Source organism: Girardinichthys multiradiatus, chromosome 2, assembly GCF_021462225.1.
Source record: "Girardinichthys multiradiatus isolate DD_20200921_A chromosome 2, DD_fGirMul_XY1, whole genome shotgun sequence".
Classification (NCBI taxonomy): domain Eukaryota; kingdom Metazoa; phylum Chordata; class Actinopteri; order Cyprinodontiformes; family Goodeidae; genus Girardinichthys; species Girardinichthys multiradiatus.
Genome location: NC_061795.1, coordinates 43,648,865 through 43,666,150, shown reverse-complemented (window position 1 = coordinate 43,666,150; position 17,286 = coordinate 43,648,865). Strand labels below are relative to the sequence as shown.

The 17,286-nt window shown below is 40.0% G+C and overlaps 1 protein-coding gene across 1 annotated transcript; it reads left to right on the top strand.

Moving 5' to 3' along the window:
- The first annotated feature begins 1,481 nt into the window (after positions 1 to 1,481).
- LOC124857897 (excitatory amino acid transporter 3-like) lies at positions 1,482 to 13,459 on the top strand. Its single transcript, XM_047349460.1, is given in 12 exon segments — positions 1,482 to 1,667; positions 8,130 to 8,241; positions 8,463 to 8,505; positions 8,589 to 8,691; positions 10,253 to 10,535; positions 10,781 to 10,875; positions 11,224 to 11,233; positions 12,245 to 12,367; positions 12,460 to 12,569; positions 12,572 to 12,653; positions 12,742 to 12,891; positions 13,218 to 13,459. Coding segments are annotated over 12 exon segments (1,320 nt in total). The 5' UTR covers positions 1,482 to 1,570; the 3' UTR covers positions 13,330 to 13,459.
- Positions 13,460 to 17,286: the final 3,827 nt, after the last annotated feature.

Sequence of the window (17,286 nt, the reverse complement as noted above, 5' to 3'; positions counted from 1 at the left end):
TTATCAGAACAGAGGCTTTAGACCTTTGTGCTGAAGCTTCAGTCGGTCAGTGAGACAGAGATGTTAAAAACCTCAGTGCAAATGTACCCCGTTGCAACTTATTTACTACTGCAACTTATTTGTGTTTTCCCATGGAAGAAAACAGTTTTTAGAACAACAATGGCTTTAAAGCTCAGAATGACTGTATGTACTGTATGTTTAAATCTGAAATAACTGAAAAGCTTTAATGCGTTGAGCACTATAAAGAAATTTGGTTAGACAAGAAATTAGAAAGACATTAAACATTTTCTACACTTTTAAAAGAAGGGCAGTAGGTAAAGCTAAATAATATTTTATTAATTCTCATCCTTATATTCCCATTAATTACTTAATGCATGAAAATTAGTGCTGTTATCAATTACTAGCCTAGTTAAGGCTGTAAAAAGCTCATCAGGAATATTAAATGGTTAAGATAGTGACTTTATATAGTGCTCTTCCAGTTGTCTGAGCATTCGCATGCGTCTAACACAAGGTCCACATTCATCCAGTCACACTCACCAACACGCACACATTCTTGCACCGATACGCAGGTTGGTAGGTAACCAGGATCCTATAGGCTGCCAATAAAATCACTGTAACCTTCAAAACGTTTGAGATTTTTAGGGAAAAGGGACAGCAAGTAGCATACTGTTTCCCAGTGAAAGATCCCAAGAAGCCTAAAGGTTTTACAGGCATTGAGCAACCATTAGATTACGTGCAGAGTTAAGCCCCAAATAATCCTTACTTCTGGCAGATTTAGATTTAAAGTAATCTTTTGATTTTCCCAACATGTTTCTTCTAACTGGAAGTAATATTAATGGTTTAAAATGGCCCAATCAGAGTCCTGACCTGAATCTGATGGGGAATCTGTGCAGGGAGCTAAAGATTAGGGTAATGGCAAGGAGGCCTTCCTAGCTCAGAGACAAGGAGCGTATCACCAAATATAAATAATCAGAATACCAGTGGAAACATTCAAAAAGCTGACCAGCAATTATAAGAAGGAATGAACTGCTTTATTACAAGTAATATTTTTCCACTTCTTCTTATTATTTAGAACGGTAACTTTATTTTTCAAAATGCCAATTTCTTTAAATAAAACAGATATGTTACTTTCTTTTCGATTCTTACTTTTAAATGTTTATTCTCTTTAAAGATAATCATGTCGATCATAAACACCCATCTTTGTTGAAATGACATTTTAAATCTAAATCTCACAGGAGTATTTATCATTTTGGGATTAACTGTACTTTCTTACAATACAGACATGCTGTATACAGAGGAATTTTTTTTTTTTCAACATCAATTTTGAATTGAAGTATTTATTAATGATAACATGGATAGAGTCATTTTCAACACAAACGTTTGGATTGTAAACAGTATTTGAACAGAACCATAGAGACCCAAACTCTAAAAACTCTGAGTATTATATTAACATGTTCATTTGACTACAGTAAGACCTTTTAAATGCTTGTTTTAATAAATGTTGGCTACATTTTCATAAATTCTTCTAATTGTGTGACATGTTTGCTGGCTGTTTGGTCACAGCACAGACATGGGCTGCAACCTAAATGAGAACCTGCAGAAACGCTGCTCTGGTTGGGCTTTGCAGCACAAGTTTCAGGTCCTTACCCTGTTCGGTGTCGTCTTAGGCAAGTATTTTTTTTACTGCTGGACATCCTGGGATGTTTGTCTATTTTTGTGTCTGAACAGTGTTGCTGCTTGGTGAGAAGGAGACTAAAGGTCAAAGAGATAAAGTTCAACCTGGGTATAAACTGAAACAAAGTAAAAGATGTGAGATCTGCTAATATATGCAAATAAAATGTCATTTTTAATGTTGGTTACTCCCAACGTTAATAAAATGTAGCCTAAGTTTTAATATTAGTAGTTATGTCACTTACACTTAAATGTTATTCAACTGGAGCCGGTTTTACTATTAACTGTAATGTTAGCTAACGGTTAATAAAATGTAGCTTGTTTTTTTTTAAATATTTTTATACCTTTATTGTTTGTACTAAAGTTTAAAGTTTCTGCTAACTGATATGTTTTTTTAATATCAGCTGTAAAGTCAGTTATGATTAATGAAATGTAGCTTAAGTTTTAATATTAACTGTTATTTTACTACAGCTGTTAACAAAATGTAGCCTGTTTTATTATTTACGGTAATGTCAGTTATAGCTAACTGTTAATGAAATTTAGCACGTTTTAATTTCTCTATGGTCATTTACAGCTAAATGTTAATAAAATATAGCCTAGCTTTGAAAATCAACCGTAGAAGTGAGATATTGCTAGCAGTTTATAATGTAATGTAGCCTATGTTAGTAATAGTAACGTCAGTTATAGCTAGCGGCTATGTAGCCAAAGTTTTATAAAAACTTGTTATGATTAAAAGGTTGAGCCATTGTTTTAATATTGGCTCATATTACAGTTACAGCTAAAGTTTAACAAAATGTCACCAATTTTTTATGTCAGTTACCGCTAACAGTAATAAAACGTAGCTGCATTTTAATCTCAATAGTAAGGTCAACTTCTGCTAATGGATAAATTAAATGTAGCCATGTTTTAATATTTTCGAAATTGACTGTTACAACTTACAGTTATATTTACAGTTATATTAATTTCATGGTGTCTGCTGACAGATAATAAAATGTAGCCTGTGTTTTAATAATAACTGTAATACCAGTTTGAGCTAACGGGTAAGTTTCACCAGGTTTTATAGCAAAAATGTGGTAAATTGTACCTTAGATGCCAGCTGTTAACAGGTAATTAACTATAGCCGATATTTTATTTGAACCCTAATGCCAGCTATTTAGATATATTATTATTTATATATATAATATATATTGATCTATTGTATCTTTGAGCAAACCTGTATGTAAACAAAGGGAGAAAACAAGAGAAACTGTTAACTGTCAGCTGAGTTCAGTTGCTATGGTGACATAAACTAATCTGACTCCTATTTCTACTGAACTTTGCTACTTTATTAAAAATATGTTAATTTATGAACAGATCAAACTACTGAGAAACAAATAACCGAATATACATACTGTTTACATTAGACAAATCTAGTACAAAGAAGTCAATAAAACTGATTTTTAGAATTTATCAAGAAAAATATTGCGACTAATTTTAGCGAAAGATTTTTTTTTTGGTCATTAAATATCTTTATGGCAGGTTTTTTTTCTGATTAATTCAACTCTTATTTGGAAATGTACCTGACTAAAAAGACAACCTGATAATGCATGTAAGTGGTTTAGAAATTCCTTAATTTTATTTGTGACATATCAATTTCATTTCAGTCTGTCCAGGTTTTACTCTTATATTTTAAAAATATATAAAATATAAAGCTTTCCCTGAAAGAAAAATGGACTCAGGGATTTTTTTTCTGAGCTCATCTGTAGTCCCCCCTATAGCTGGGATTGTATCAGCCAGGTCAGGTCTAATACCAAGAACCTCATCCATGCTGTTAATGAGATTTGTGTTGTTAGTTTAACACAGCAGTTTAGAAGAATATACAAGATACTTTTCTTAAATAAATATTAAGATAAAGAGCAGTTTAACCCTGGGCAGTAATGGCTCTTAAAAATATATTGCAGTTAAGCTGGTTAATTGTTCTTCTTGCTGTTTTGCATTAATTAAAGTCTTTTTTTGATTTGATTTTTATTTGTTTAGAAAAAACAAAACTAAATTGTGTAAATAGTTAAGTAGTAGTTATCTCTGAGTTTGTAAGGAAATCTAATATGTCAAGATGTGACTTAAATAATAATGAATGTGTTCAAAATAACCTTAACCAAACCTAACCTAGTTTACTCGTCTGTGGTCAGTCTTAATATTTGACATTTAACCTTTTCCAAATACTGCAATTATTTCTATCTTAAGGTTTATTACAATAATGCTTAGAATTGTTATTAAGTTTTTTTTATTCTTTTGATATTTATTTATTAAACACTTATTTATACAGGTAATCTCATTGAGGCAAGTTCTCATTTACAAGACAGACCTTTAAGTGTGAAAAAATTGCCAATATAAAGAGTTTTATTTCCAGCAACTGTTATCCTTCCATCATTTTGATTTATTGAACTATATTTATAACGTAAGGCTTTGAAAAGAGAGTTAAATATGCCTTATCAATGTTTCTCTTCATATATTACTTCCTAAATTTGTTTTAGTTGTTCATTTTTGACTGTGACTAAAGTCTCTTCCGACCAGGAAAACTGGAAGGTGGTCTCTAATGTCATTGATTTGATGCCCATTCACTGCACTGTTTTCTAAGTCATTTGAAAATATTTTGGTTAATGTTGCACTGTGAGCTGTAATCCTTCTGGGTCCAGTCATTTTTACTCAAGTTACACAATGTTTAGTGTAATGTTTCCGTTTACTTTGGTTCTGAACCCCCTTAAGCACTTTGACTATAAAAAAGAAATCAGGTTTTGTCCCTTGAATTAATCATAAATTCTATAAGAGTCCTAATGGTATTATTTATTTATTGGAGCCATTTAACCACCTTTATATTACTCCAATTTAGATTATGGATTATGACTCAAAGTTGTCAGTTGTCAAAGTGTGTATAAGATGTCCGCACTGAAAGGACCAGAACTGGAAAGGTTTGAGCTACTGAAGGTGTAAAATAACCTTCACCCATCTGAAGGACGTAGCAGCTACAGCTGGGGACAAACTACACACTCTCTTTCCTGATTTCACCCCTGGTTCCTAGTTGGGAAAAGTCTGCGCCAGTCTGCACTAGTTGTGGTCGAAACAAAAATCTGTTGTTGTGAGAGGGAGTGAAGACCAGAGTCTGCAAGTGTGTGAGAAGAACCGGCCGGATCCGACCTCAGTCGCTGTCAACCTAACATACATTTTTTGAGGTGAAACACAGTCGCTTAATGTGAACCGATGTCCGACCCGGCTGCAAATGCTTCTTGGTACCATCAAATGAAAAGGACTGGGCCACATCAATAGCTGTAGGCCAGCCTTTTTTAAACTTTATTTGTAACGATACAACAGAATGAACATAAGCTCACTACGCAAAATACAACTGTTAAAATATAGTGATGTGCTTCTCATTTTAAATTCAGCATATTGTATAAAATTTCCCTTCATATTAGGGAAACACCCTCTTGATATAAGAGAAAACTCAGGTTTTTAAGAAAATGGTCACTTATTAATTGTTAGTGGATCAATAAAATCAATCTACTTTAGATTAACTCATTAATGGATAACTTGAATCCCTAATTGGCAGTGATTCAAAACCCACAAACTCAGAACCTTAAATGTTCCCAAATTTCAAAATAAGTATAACAAAAAATATAGTCAACAACGTCCAAATCATGTTCACTTGTGGGTTAAACTTACAGTATCTGTAACAGAGGGTGTAACAGAAATATAACCGTCCAAATTCTGAGAATATCTTCTTTTTCTCCCACCTATTAGTAGTTCTGTTCCTTCAAACTGTTGCCCTCGTGAGAGTCTCCACAAGAGTTTGATGCCCTTGATCCCCCAGCAGGTCCCTGATCCCCCATCAGGTCCCTGATCCCCCAGCAGGACCCTGATTCCCCAGCAGGTTCCTGATCCCCCAGCAGGTCCCTGATCCCTCAGCAGGTCCCTGATCCCCCAGCAGGTCCATGATCCCTCAGCAGGTCCCTGATCCCTCAGCAGGTCCCTGATCCCTCAGCAGGTTCCTGATCCCCCAGCAGGTTCCTGATCCCTCAGCAGGTCCCTGATCCCTCAGCAGGTCCCTGATCCCTCAGCAGGACCCTGATTCCCCAGCAGGTTCCTGATCCCCCAGCTGGTTCCTGATCCCCCAGCAGGTCCCTGATTCCCCAGCAGGTCCATGATCCCCCAGCAGGTCCCTGATCCCCCAGCAGGTCCCTGATCCCCCAGCAGGTCCCTGATCCCCCAGCAGGTCCCTGATCCCCCAGCAGGTTCCTGATCCCCCAGGAGGTTCCTGATCCCTCAGCAGGTTCCTGATCCCCCAGCAGGTTCCTGATCCCTCAGCAGGTCCCTGATCCCTCAGCAGGTCCCTGATCCCTCAGCAGGTCCCTGATCCCTCAGCAGGACCCTGATTCCCCAGCAGGTTCCTGATCCCCCAGCAGGTTCCTGATTCCCCAGCAGGTCCATGATCCCCCAGCAGGTTCCTGATCCCCCAGCAGGACCCTGATTCCCCAGCAGGTTCCTGATCCCCCAGCAGGTCCCTGATCCCTCAGCAGGTCCCTGATCCCCCAGCAGGTCCATGATCCCTCAGCAGGTCCCTGATCCCTCAGCAGGTCCCTGATCCCTCAGCAGGTCCCTGATCCCTCAGCAGGTCCCTGATCCCTCAGCAGGTCCCTGATCCCTCAGCAGGACCCTGATTCCCCAGCAGGTTCCTGATCCCCCAGCAGGTTCCTGATCCCCCAGCAGGTTCCTGATCCCTCAGCAGGTCCCTGATCCCCCAGCAGGTTCCTGATCCCCCAGCAGGTCCCTGATTCCCCAGCAGGTCCATGATCCCCCAGCAGGTCCCTGATCCCCCAGCAGGTCCCTGATCCCCCAGCAGGTCCCTGATTCCCCAGCAGGTCCCTGATCCCTCAGCAGATGATTTTATAAGCATTGCAGCACAGCTAACTGCTGCAGGACAATTATTGTAGTGGTTCTGTTGGGTTTGTTCTGTACTGGATTTAAATCACGCCAGTGTTTGTAAGATGGTAAAGCTGAGAAACGTTAAAGCAGTGGTGTTCTGGTACAGACATGTAAATACTAGTATTTATTGAGTTTTACTTTTGAATTACATAAAGAAACCCATTCAGGAAAAGGGATTAGACTAAATACTAATGTCCTGGAAAAATGTGTCTATTAATGCAGTTATTCAGAATAACAGATGCTAATTTTTGATAATAGTTTGCTAAGTAAATTACTGAAACTTGTAAAAATTAAAATATTGTTGAAACGTTCATTTATTTCAGTAACATTCATTAAGTGAAACACATTATACAGATAATTATGCACAGACTGATGTTTTTAAGCCTTTATTTCATTTAATTATGCTTTTCTAATGAAAACATGACATGGTTACAATATTAATCAGACCAATAAAAACATTTTCATACAGAAATGTGGTCTTAATGAAAAGTTTTAGTTCCTTCTGAAAGGTTTTCATTTTAATCTGACAAACGAGCCTCATTGGATCTATCCGAGCCACCGCACCCTGTTGGCGGTCAGACGTCTCAGAGTTCCTCCGGTCCTTGGTCCTCAGAAGCGATCACACACTTTATCTAACTCTGGCTCTTAAAGGAACGACTCTCAAACAGTTTCTAACTTTTAGCTCTTCTAATCTAAATTAAGGCAGAGGAATGATTACAGAGATCAGCGCTGAGGCTCCCGTCTCGGACCGTCACCGTCTGTTAGAGGATGACGAAGAGTCTCGATAGAAGGTCACATGTAGTTTTATATCTGGTTCTCCAATGCAATGGATGTTCCCTCCCTCAGTGTTTATCAGTAGACTATGTGTCACCATTGTGGTGTCTATCTGGTAGGTTGTGTAGAAGCGGGTGTCCATACTTAATCTAAGTGTGCTGCTTTCTAATCAAACCAGTTATACCGGCTGCTCCACCATCAAACCCAGTGCCCCAGCCACAGGTTGTTCATGACAAACCTTGGGCCATTTATCCTTGTACTATATGTTTATGAGCTTCTTATCCTCTTGTAACAAAAGGGAAACAGAACTTATGCTTTATATCACTATGGTATAAATGGGAAAAACAGCTATGAGTAATATTAATAAAGGTTATTCCTAACAGATCAGATATTCTAATTTACTGAATGTGACTGGAACGTCTGTAGGTCATATTCTACAGTCAACCTTGTTTTATTTGATCATTTTCACACATTTTCCTCCCGCTAAGAATGTATTCTGTAAATGACATGTAGTTAGTCACTATTTTACTCGTTTATGAAATTAATGATAGACTTTCCTTTTTATTTACAGTAAACAGCATTAGGGTTCAATGTCGCCTATAGAAAGAAACTGAAAAGCTAAAAAAATAACTATAAATTTCATTGGTAACTTTATCACAGGTAGCAGTTTTTCACATAGATTTTTGCGTTATTGCGTTTAACATCCTTCCTGCGACTCTGTATTGCAGGAATAGTTCTGGTGCTCTTACTCCAGCCTGGTGTGACAAATACGCCAACAGACGAGGACGATGAGGAGCAACATCCTTTCTCCGTTGTCGTCGTCCTCATGGATCTTTTGAGGTGAGAGGAAAAGTGTTTAGACAGAAATCATATTTTTCTCCATATTCAGGTTATTATTTCCTTCTTAGAGAAGTCTTTATAATCTCTGACCTCTATGGTCCATCCATCTTTGTTTATGTGAAGAGATGATATGAAACTGGTGAAAAATAACGACCTCATGTTTTGGTGTCTTTGACATTTACAAGCTTAGTTTCTGAGTAGCTTTCCTTTTACTCACATAGAAACATGGTTCCTGAGAACTTCATTCAGGCTTGCTACAAACAGGTATGTTTTTATTCAGGTCCACAGCTCACTTTCTAACTTCCAATGTTATGTTTGGAAAGTGAACATTTCTTTTTTTCTGCCAGTACAGGACCGAGATAGTTCTGGTTGAAGTAGATGAAGACAAGCCATCCTATGATCCACTATCAGTATTTTTTCAGATTTTTGTTCTTATTATACAGCAAAAGTGTTCATAGCTTTTTCACATTACAACCACAAACATCAATGTATTTTATTTGGACCAATACAAACACTACTTAATTGTAAAAAAAGACACATGGCTTCATGAATCTTACAAATAAAAAGCTTAAAGATGTGATGCGCGTTTGTATTAAGCCCACCTGTGGGGCTTGTGTGCCCATCTCCAGCGGTCATTGGGTTGGATGTGGGGTACACCCTGGACAGGTCGCCAGTCCATTAGAAAGGAACTCAGAGACAACAGGATAGGCAACCATGTACACGCTCATATCTAAGGGTTTAGAGAGAGACAGATTTACCCAATATTTTTGTTCATTCTTCACAATTGCTCAAGATCAGTCAGATTAGGTGTAGTCTTTCTGAACATCCATTTTAGCATCTTGCAACAGATTCTCAATTGGATTTGGGCCTGGATTTGACTAGGCCATTCTAACACACAAATCTGCTTTGAGCTAAGCCAGGTGTCTTCAACTTCAGATCTGAAGAGCTACTAAACTGTCATTTTAAGATGCACCCCTGATCCAACACACCCAAATCAAATAAATGGTGCATTACCAGGCCTCTGCAGAACTTGGTGACATGGTGAGGGGGTAGTTCAGTTATTTGGTTCAGTTGTTTTGGAGGCATCTCAACGTTGCTGGACAGTAGTTCTTGAGGATTGGAGTTGGAGACCCCTGATCTAAACCATTCAACTGTAGCTCTGGTGGTGTGTTTAGGGTGGTTGTCCTGCTGGAAGGTGAATCTCCACCCTAGTCTCAAGTGTTTTACAGCCTCTGACAGGTTTCCTTCCTAGATTGTTCTGGATTTAGCTTCCCATCATCTCTGTTCCTGATGAAGAAAAACAAATTCACATACACAGGTGGATAATTGGATATGCATAATTTTCTATGGGCTACAACATATAGTTTAGAAAAATGAGAATACACACAGAATTGTTGAGATTGTTGTTTTTTAGAACGATGAGATATTTTCTTTTCTCTTCACAATTATGCACTAATGTCTGAAAAAGCTCTTGGAGTAGGACCCAAATGCAGACCAGCAGGCAGGAACAGATCAGTGAACTGAAAAGATTTAATTACAAAAACCTAAAGCTTGGCATGATATGGCAGGAGCGACATGGACAACTTGGCATGGGTGTAGCAGTCTTAAACAGGCGTAGGTCAAACAGGACCAAACTGAACAGAAGGGTTGATGTAGAGCGTGGCACAGGTGAAAACAGTGAGACTGATTACATGAAGCAGGTGGGCTGAATGAGGCTGAATGAGGCTGAATGAGGCTGAATGAGGCTGATCTCAGCGGCAGAGAGTGAAACCAAAACATGACTGGAACTAAACAGAAATACACAATCTAACCTCAATAAATGTTTTATTCATTAAACAAAACTAAAATACACCATAAACAAAATACAAGAAAAGGTGAGAAACTGAACATAGAGACATAACTAGTAGAGCATCACCTGGAGAATAAAACAATTACGAGTAAGATCCAAAACAAAACTCAAAAACCTACAAATCCGGACATATACTTCACAGATTTATGGCCTTAACTTGACTTGATGTGGGAACGTGGTATGAATTCTCTAGCAAGACTGTGTACTCCTACAATATTACTTTTAGAGGATCACAAGCAGGGTGTTTGTGTTGGTTGGCGCAGAATGGCACAGAGATACGACTCACAGGCGGCTATATTGCTGGATCCAACATGCTGGGACTGATCATTTGGTCTTTCATCATCGGCATCCTGATGATGAGGAATGGAGAAAAAGCAAAGACCACTGTGGATGCCATTAAAAGCCTCAACGAAGGCATACAAATTATAATTACTTGGATGTTGTGGTAAGAGCAAACAGTATATCATTTCACTACTTTATCAAATTAGAATGATTTTAAGTTTATAAACAGGCCCTTAATTAGTCAAACACAGGGGTAAGTCACTGGTAATGTACCATTAAAATGTAATTTTTGTTCTTGTATTTACATAGGACAGCTGTTTCTTTCTTTTTTAACAGATCCTTATTTAAAATAAATTATAACACCCTTCATTTTTTTAACTTCTTCAATTTGACTGACTTTTGTTTCAGGTACTTGCCAATCGGAGTTTTGTTCATGATCGCAAGCCACGTGGTTGAGGTTCAAAACTGGGAATCTGTCATTGAACTCGGAAGGTTATTCTTGGGTATGTCCACCTTGTCTGTTTCAGCCTTGTTGTCAGATTGACGCCACTGCTCCTCAGGTAGCAACGTTCAACTCCACCAGAGTGACCAAAGAAAAACAAATTGTGTTTTGAATGTATGTAGAACCGTAGCACTGGTTTCCTACTTCTTCATGTTCAGAGGGTGAAAATGTTTTAGCTTCCCGTCTGAAATGGAGCTTTTATGAATACAGTTCTTTGCATCACAAAGTGGAATATAAATGTGAAGGGAAAGGAAAATGATAGATGGTTTTCTAATTTTTTTTAGAGATAAAGTGCAGCATGCATTTATATTCGTCCTTCCTTACGCTGATTCCCCCAAACATCCTGAAGTCATGTTAGGGTCTCAGAGGTTTGTTAGAGAACATTAGTGAACAAACAGCATCATGTAGACCAAGGACAGGTCAGGGAGAATGTTGTGGAGAAGTTTAAAGCAGGGTTAGGTTCTACAACAATAACCCAACATCTCACAGAACTATGTTCAATCCATTATATGAACATGGAAAGAGGATGGACCAACTACAAATCTATCAAGACATGGACATCCACCTAAACTGGGGGTGGGGTCAAGAGGAGCAGCCAAGACAGCCAGACTTCTCTGGAGGAGCTGCAGAGATCCACAGCTCAGGTAAGAGAATTCACTGACTGGACGACTAAAAACTTCAAATCACCCTGAACACACCATCCCCATGGTGAGACATGGTTGTGGCAGCATCATGCTGTGGGAATGCTTTTTTTCATCAGTAACAGGGAAGCTTGTCAGAGTTGATAGGAAGATGTTTTAAGCTTCATAAAAGTCAGTCCTGGAAGAAAATATGTTAGACACAGCAAAAGACTTTAGACTGTGGTGAGATTCATCTTCCATCAGCACGACTCTAAACATACAGCTAAAGATCAAAGCTTATTCATGTGTTAGAATGGCCAAGTCAAAGTCCAAACCTAAATCTATTTGACAGTCTGTGGCAGCTTGTGTACATTTCTGTTTTCAGACACTCTACATCCAGTCTGACTGAGCTCGGGCTATTTTGCGTAGAAGAAAGTGAAAAATTGTCATTGTATGAAAGAGCGAAGCTGGAAGAGACATCATCCAAAGGACTTGCAGATGTAACTGCAGCAAAGGTAGTTCTATAAAGTATTGATTCAGGGAGGCACAAAACTCTTCTTAGATTTTATTGTGAAACCATGCATCATTTCCTTCCACTTTACAACCACTGTCTGTTAGTCTATCGTATAAAATCCCCCCAAAACAGATTAAAGTGTGTGGATTTAACGTAGCAAAATGTGAAAAAGTTCAATACTTCTGTAAGGCAGCACATGTCTTTAATACTGAGCGTGACTTTGTTGTCTCTTTCAGGCTCTTCGTCCACTCATTTATTGTTCTTCTCTTGCTTTATTTGGTGCTTGTCAAGCGGAACCCCTTTGTGCTCTTCAAGCAGGTTTCAAAAGCCCTGCTGACTGCAGCTATCGTCTCGTCCAGGTAAGGACTGTTCCTTCGTTGTCAAGGAGTGACGCTTTTATGGTTTCCTTATACGAACGGCGCTCAAGTAAAGGATGTGTTTTGTGCCAAAGCTCCGCCACTCTGCCTGTAACCTTTCAATGCTGTGAAGAGATACTGAAGGTCGAGAGAAAAATCAACCAGTTCATGCTGCCCATCGCCACCAGCCTAAACATGAATGGAACTGCCTCTATGAAGTGGTTGCAGCCATTTTCATTGCCCAGCTATGCGACATCAAGCTGGAGTTGGCCCAGATAATTGCAGTCGGGTACGCGGCTTCCTATAGGTGCCAGTAACTGAGAGAAGTCATGTGCTGAGGGAATGGCATGATATGTTATGTGTTATAGTTGAGAAAGAATTGCTTGATTTGCAGTGACTGCTTCCATATCCAGCATTGGAGCTGCAGGGATGCCAGCAACGGGAGCTGTGACCACGCTCTTGTTTTTGACAGCGGTGGGACTGCCTGCAAACGATGCCTTCCTCCTGGTAGTGATGGAGTGGCTCCTGTAAGTTTGACTCGTTGGTCACAGCCTGTTACTTTAACCATCAGACCCTAGCTGAAATTATACTGGTCCAAAATCAGAAATGTTTTTTAGCTTGCCTATAAAACTGAATTTATTGGATCACCTACTTTCATCTGCACAAAGTAATCAAATGCTGTGGAGAACGTGTGTAACAAAGATGGAAAAAACCAACCTTCATGACTGACGTGGCCGGGAAAGGTCTGAGCTGAAGAAGATCCGGTGCATCATGTTTTAGACGAAGAAACCCATTAAAGAGAACCAGAGTTGAGTCTAACTGCATGTTTGTTCTTTTCCTATGTGCCCCTCAGAGACCGCAGCAACACAGTGGTGAATGTGCTGGGAGACTGCTTTGGTGTGGCTCTCATCAACCATCTGTTCGAGCAGCAGCTGAAAGATCTGGACATTCTGACGCCCAAGTAAACCGTCTAATTTAAGGAATTGATTTTAACTTTTGTGCTACTTTGCAGAGACACAATATTGCCAAAGTATTCACTCCCCCATCCAAAGTGATTGAATTCAGATGTCCCAGTCACTTCTGTGGCAACAAATGTAGGGAACCCAGCAATGAGGCTCCTACAGCTTCTACAAACATATTCTATTCTATTCTATTCTATTCTATCCCTGGCGACCTGACGGCATTTGTTTAGAAAGCCATTTTCCTGATTACAGAAATTACCTTACGTTATTTTTCGCAACATATCAGTTCCCTGTTTCACCAGTTCTCTTCCCCTCTTTTCATATAGTTGGTGAATTTACCTGTTCATGTCCCTGACTCACTGTTGTAAATAAACACCTTTTACTTTTCAGTTATTTCCTCTGAGTGTTCTCTGTATGTGGGTCGGATCTATTCTGAAAATGACAGTATTACTGTTACAAAATTATTTGTTACAGATAAAAGTTTGACAAAAGCTGCTTCAATAAATATATTCATACCCATTCCTGCTAATTACATGTTACCTCAGTGTTGGTAGCTGCAACATCCTTCCAAAATAATGTGATTTATTCACAGAGCTATAAAAAAGAATATATATATTTATAGAAGAATAATAACACAGATGATTAATTATTAAGTGTTTCAAATAATTCAGAAACCAGGGTACATCTAAAACTTTAATTCAGTGGCTCTCAGAAGTGTACATACCTCTGGTAAAAATCTGAGATCATGATAAATAATTTCAAAGGTTTTTCTGCATTGATGTGAAATTTATCCAGTACAATTCAACTAGAAAACTACCAAATATGTCAGGGGGAAAATATCAAAGGTGAAAATAGTGTTGTAATATGTTTGGGAAGATGTGGACTTTTGAGTTCACAGCTTCCCCCTCCTACAGTTATTCTGAGGAACGTCAAATAAAAGTTACTGCATTAAATCAGCTGTTCTTGTAGCATTTTGTCAGATTGGGATCTTTTGTCTAAAGCCACAGTTTGCAGAGAGGTTGCAAAGGATCTGCTTAAACTGTTTTGGCATGTTTGTGGTTGTATCTGTGTCCAAGATGTCCTGTGTCAGCAGGTTATTCCAGGAAAAAGCTCTCAGGTAGGCAGAGGCTCTTTATTTTGACCATACCGTTCACCTTTACACTTAAGATTGAAAGCGAACCTTTGATCAAACCCATAAGTGAGGAGACAGGTAAATAATGGAGAACGAGACTGGGTGCCCGTTTAGTGGCTGAGTTGCCTGTAACCTTTAGGACTCTGGGAGCGGCGTCTGGATAGATGCCCGAGCCCTTAAGTAAGCGTTCGTCAGTTCTCTCAGTGAGCATCTGAAGGACAAGTAAACCTGCAGCTGAGGATCCTGGAGGAACCAGCGTCCATCCACCACTTTACAACTTCAGAGAATGCTACAAAGCCTGGAGTCAGTCAGATTCTGACATAGCCCAGACACACCTCCACCCCTGACTTTACAGGAAAATATCCAGCTGCTGCCAAGACCAAATCCTCAAAAACCTGTCCAACTTGGCAGAGTCTGTCTTACACCTGAAGAACACGAAGAGAAGGATGTCCTTATGATAATCTCTTTACTGTGGATCCTCAGGGCGTCTCATCATCTTCAAAGCCAACACTTTGGAATTAAAAAATGATTGTCCATGTCCTAAAAGATTCAGGATCAGATTAGAATCTTATAGAAACTAACCTGGTTACCCAGTATCTCATTCCCACAGGACACTGCAATCAACCATAAAGTCACACCACTCTGTGGTAATATCCTGGTAGCTTCCTGTGGTTAATTCTGGCTCTCGTTCCGTTTACACTCAGCTGTCCCTCCATCATCTCACAGTTCACAGTACATCAACCCCCCCCCCCCACCCTTGGAACACCTGAGGCGGATCTGGTGGGTGACCAGCAGAGGACAGCACAGATTATACATTTGTTGTACATGCATGTTCTCCTGGCTGACCTCTGCTGTTTGCTGCACGGTGGAGCAGCGGTCTGCATCAACTGCATGGCACTTCCATGTCCTCACCGAGGATGTATGAGACCCCCTGACCCCCCACCCCAGTCCAACTACAGGCATGCTAGCTAACTGGTCCCAACAGTAATAACTGGTCTCTGAGGTGATGATCACCTGTCCAGGTTTAGCCCAGACTCTTTCCAGTTGGCTGTTGGGACAGGCTCTACCTCCACCCACAGTCAGAGATTGACCTTTACTACATACATTTGTTTCTTACAGAGTCTATTAGGAACTAGTAAGACACTCCAGGCCTTCTTTAATGTCAGGACCATCGGGGATTTCAGAACCATCAGGACCGCGCAGGCTATTAGGACCATCAGAACCATGAGGACCCGTCAAGACCGCCCAAGCCTTGAGGAACAACAGAATTTATAAGTACCATCAGGATATATCAGTCAGGATGCTTTAGGACTATTAGCACCTCCAGGGCCCATCAGGACTATCAGAACCATAACGCCCACATGTACCATCAGGAACAACCAGAACCCTCAGGACCATCCGAGCCTTCAGAACTATCAATAATATCAGAACCCTTCAGGTCCATCAGGAACCATTAGGACCATCAGAATTCACCAGGACGCATCAGTATCATAAAAATTCACCAGGATCCATCTGGACCTAATAGGAGCATCTGGACCCATCAGGACCATTTGGATTATCATGACAGTTAGAACCATAAGTTCTATCAGAATCCAGCAGGAAAATAAGGATCATAAAGACTAATCTGAACCCATCTAAGCTGGGTCAGAACCCCTCAGTATAGACCTCAGAACCACACCTCAGATAACTGTGATGTAACAGCAAACAGAAGATGGGTTCAGGTTCTTCCTCTTCATCTTTCATGGCTGCTCTGAGGTAAGGAAGCATCAGGATCTACCAGAATCTATCTATTCTAGGTCAGAACCCATTAGAACCCCTTAGTACAGCCCACAGAGCCACCCTTCAGTGAACCCAGACAGTTGTGATGTAACAGCAAACGGACGTCGATGGGTTTAGGCTCTTCCTTTTCATCTTTCATAGCAGCTCTGATTTCAGGAAACTCCTCTTTCCTTTCGAATCAGAGAGAAGAACTTGGAACGATGCCCCAACCCTGACCTTTGACCCCTGTGGGGAAAGATGGATGTCTGAACTGTCTGGACAAGCGGGTGGAGACCGAACTGACACGCTACCTGAGTTTGATAACAGCAGACTGTAAACACATGAAAAACCCAACTTTCACTTCTGACACAGGAAACACCTCACTGCCTCAAACATGAGTCCTGTTCAGCTAGGACTGGGTGGAATCAGACATCTTGGACAGAACCACACTCATTTACATTGGGCACAGAGCCAGCTCTGGGGATGCAGTGACCTTCAGAGGACAGGCTCAGCTCAGGGTTTCAGAGATTTGAGGAACCTTCTGATGGTAGAACCCGACTCATTCAGAACAGTCCTAACTGTTCAAGGAAAATAATCTGTTGTCGAACAAGAAAATTCTTTGCATAGCTAGAATGGCATTTTATTCATCATTTATAGGGGGAACAAGAATAATTCATTCATCCATTCTCTGTACCAACTGAATCCTTCCAGGGTCACTGGGACCACTGGTGCCTGGGAGAGATACAGTATGTACACTGTGGACAGATCAGGGATCCATAACAACCATGCTCATACACACACCTAATAGAAATTTAGAGAGATCTATTTGGACAGTGGGAAGGAAGATGGAGTACCCAGAGAGAACCCACAAATGCACAAGGAGAACCTACAGAAAGGCCCCAGATTTTAATGTGGAACCTTCTTGGTACTTGGTGCTCTGAAGACCAAGACTAATGCTGGGGTGGATTTCAGTTCAGCGCTCAGGACCGCACAGGATTCTGGGCTCTGTTGAGCTGTCCATTCCCTCAGCCTTCAGCAGTGATGTCTTTATGGATTTCATTATTAATCAA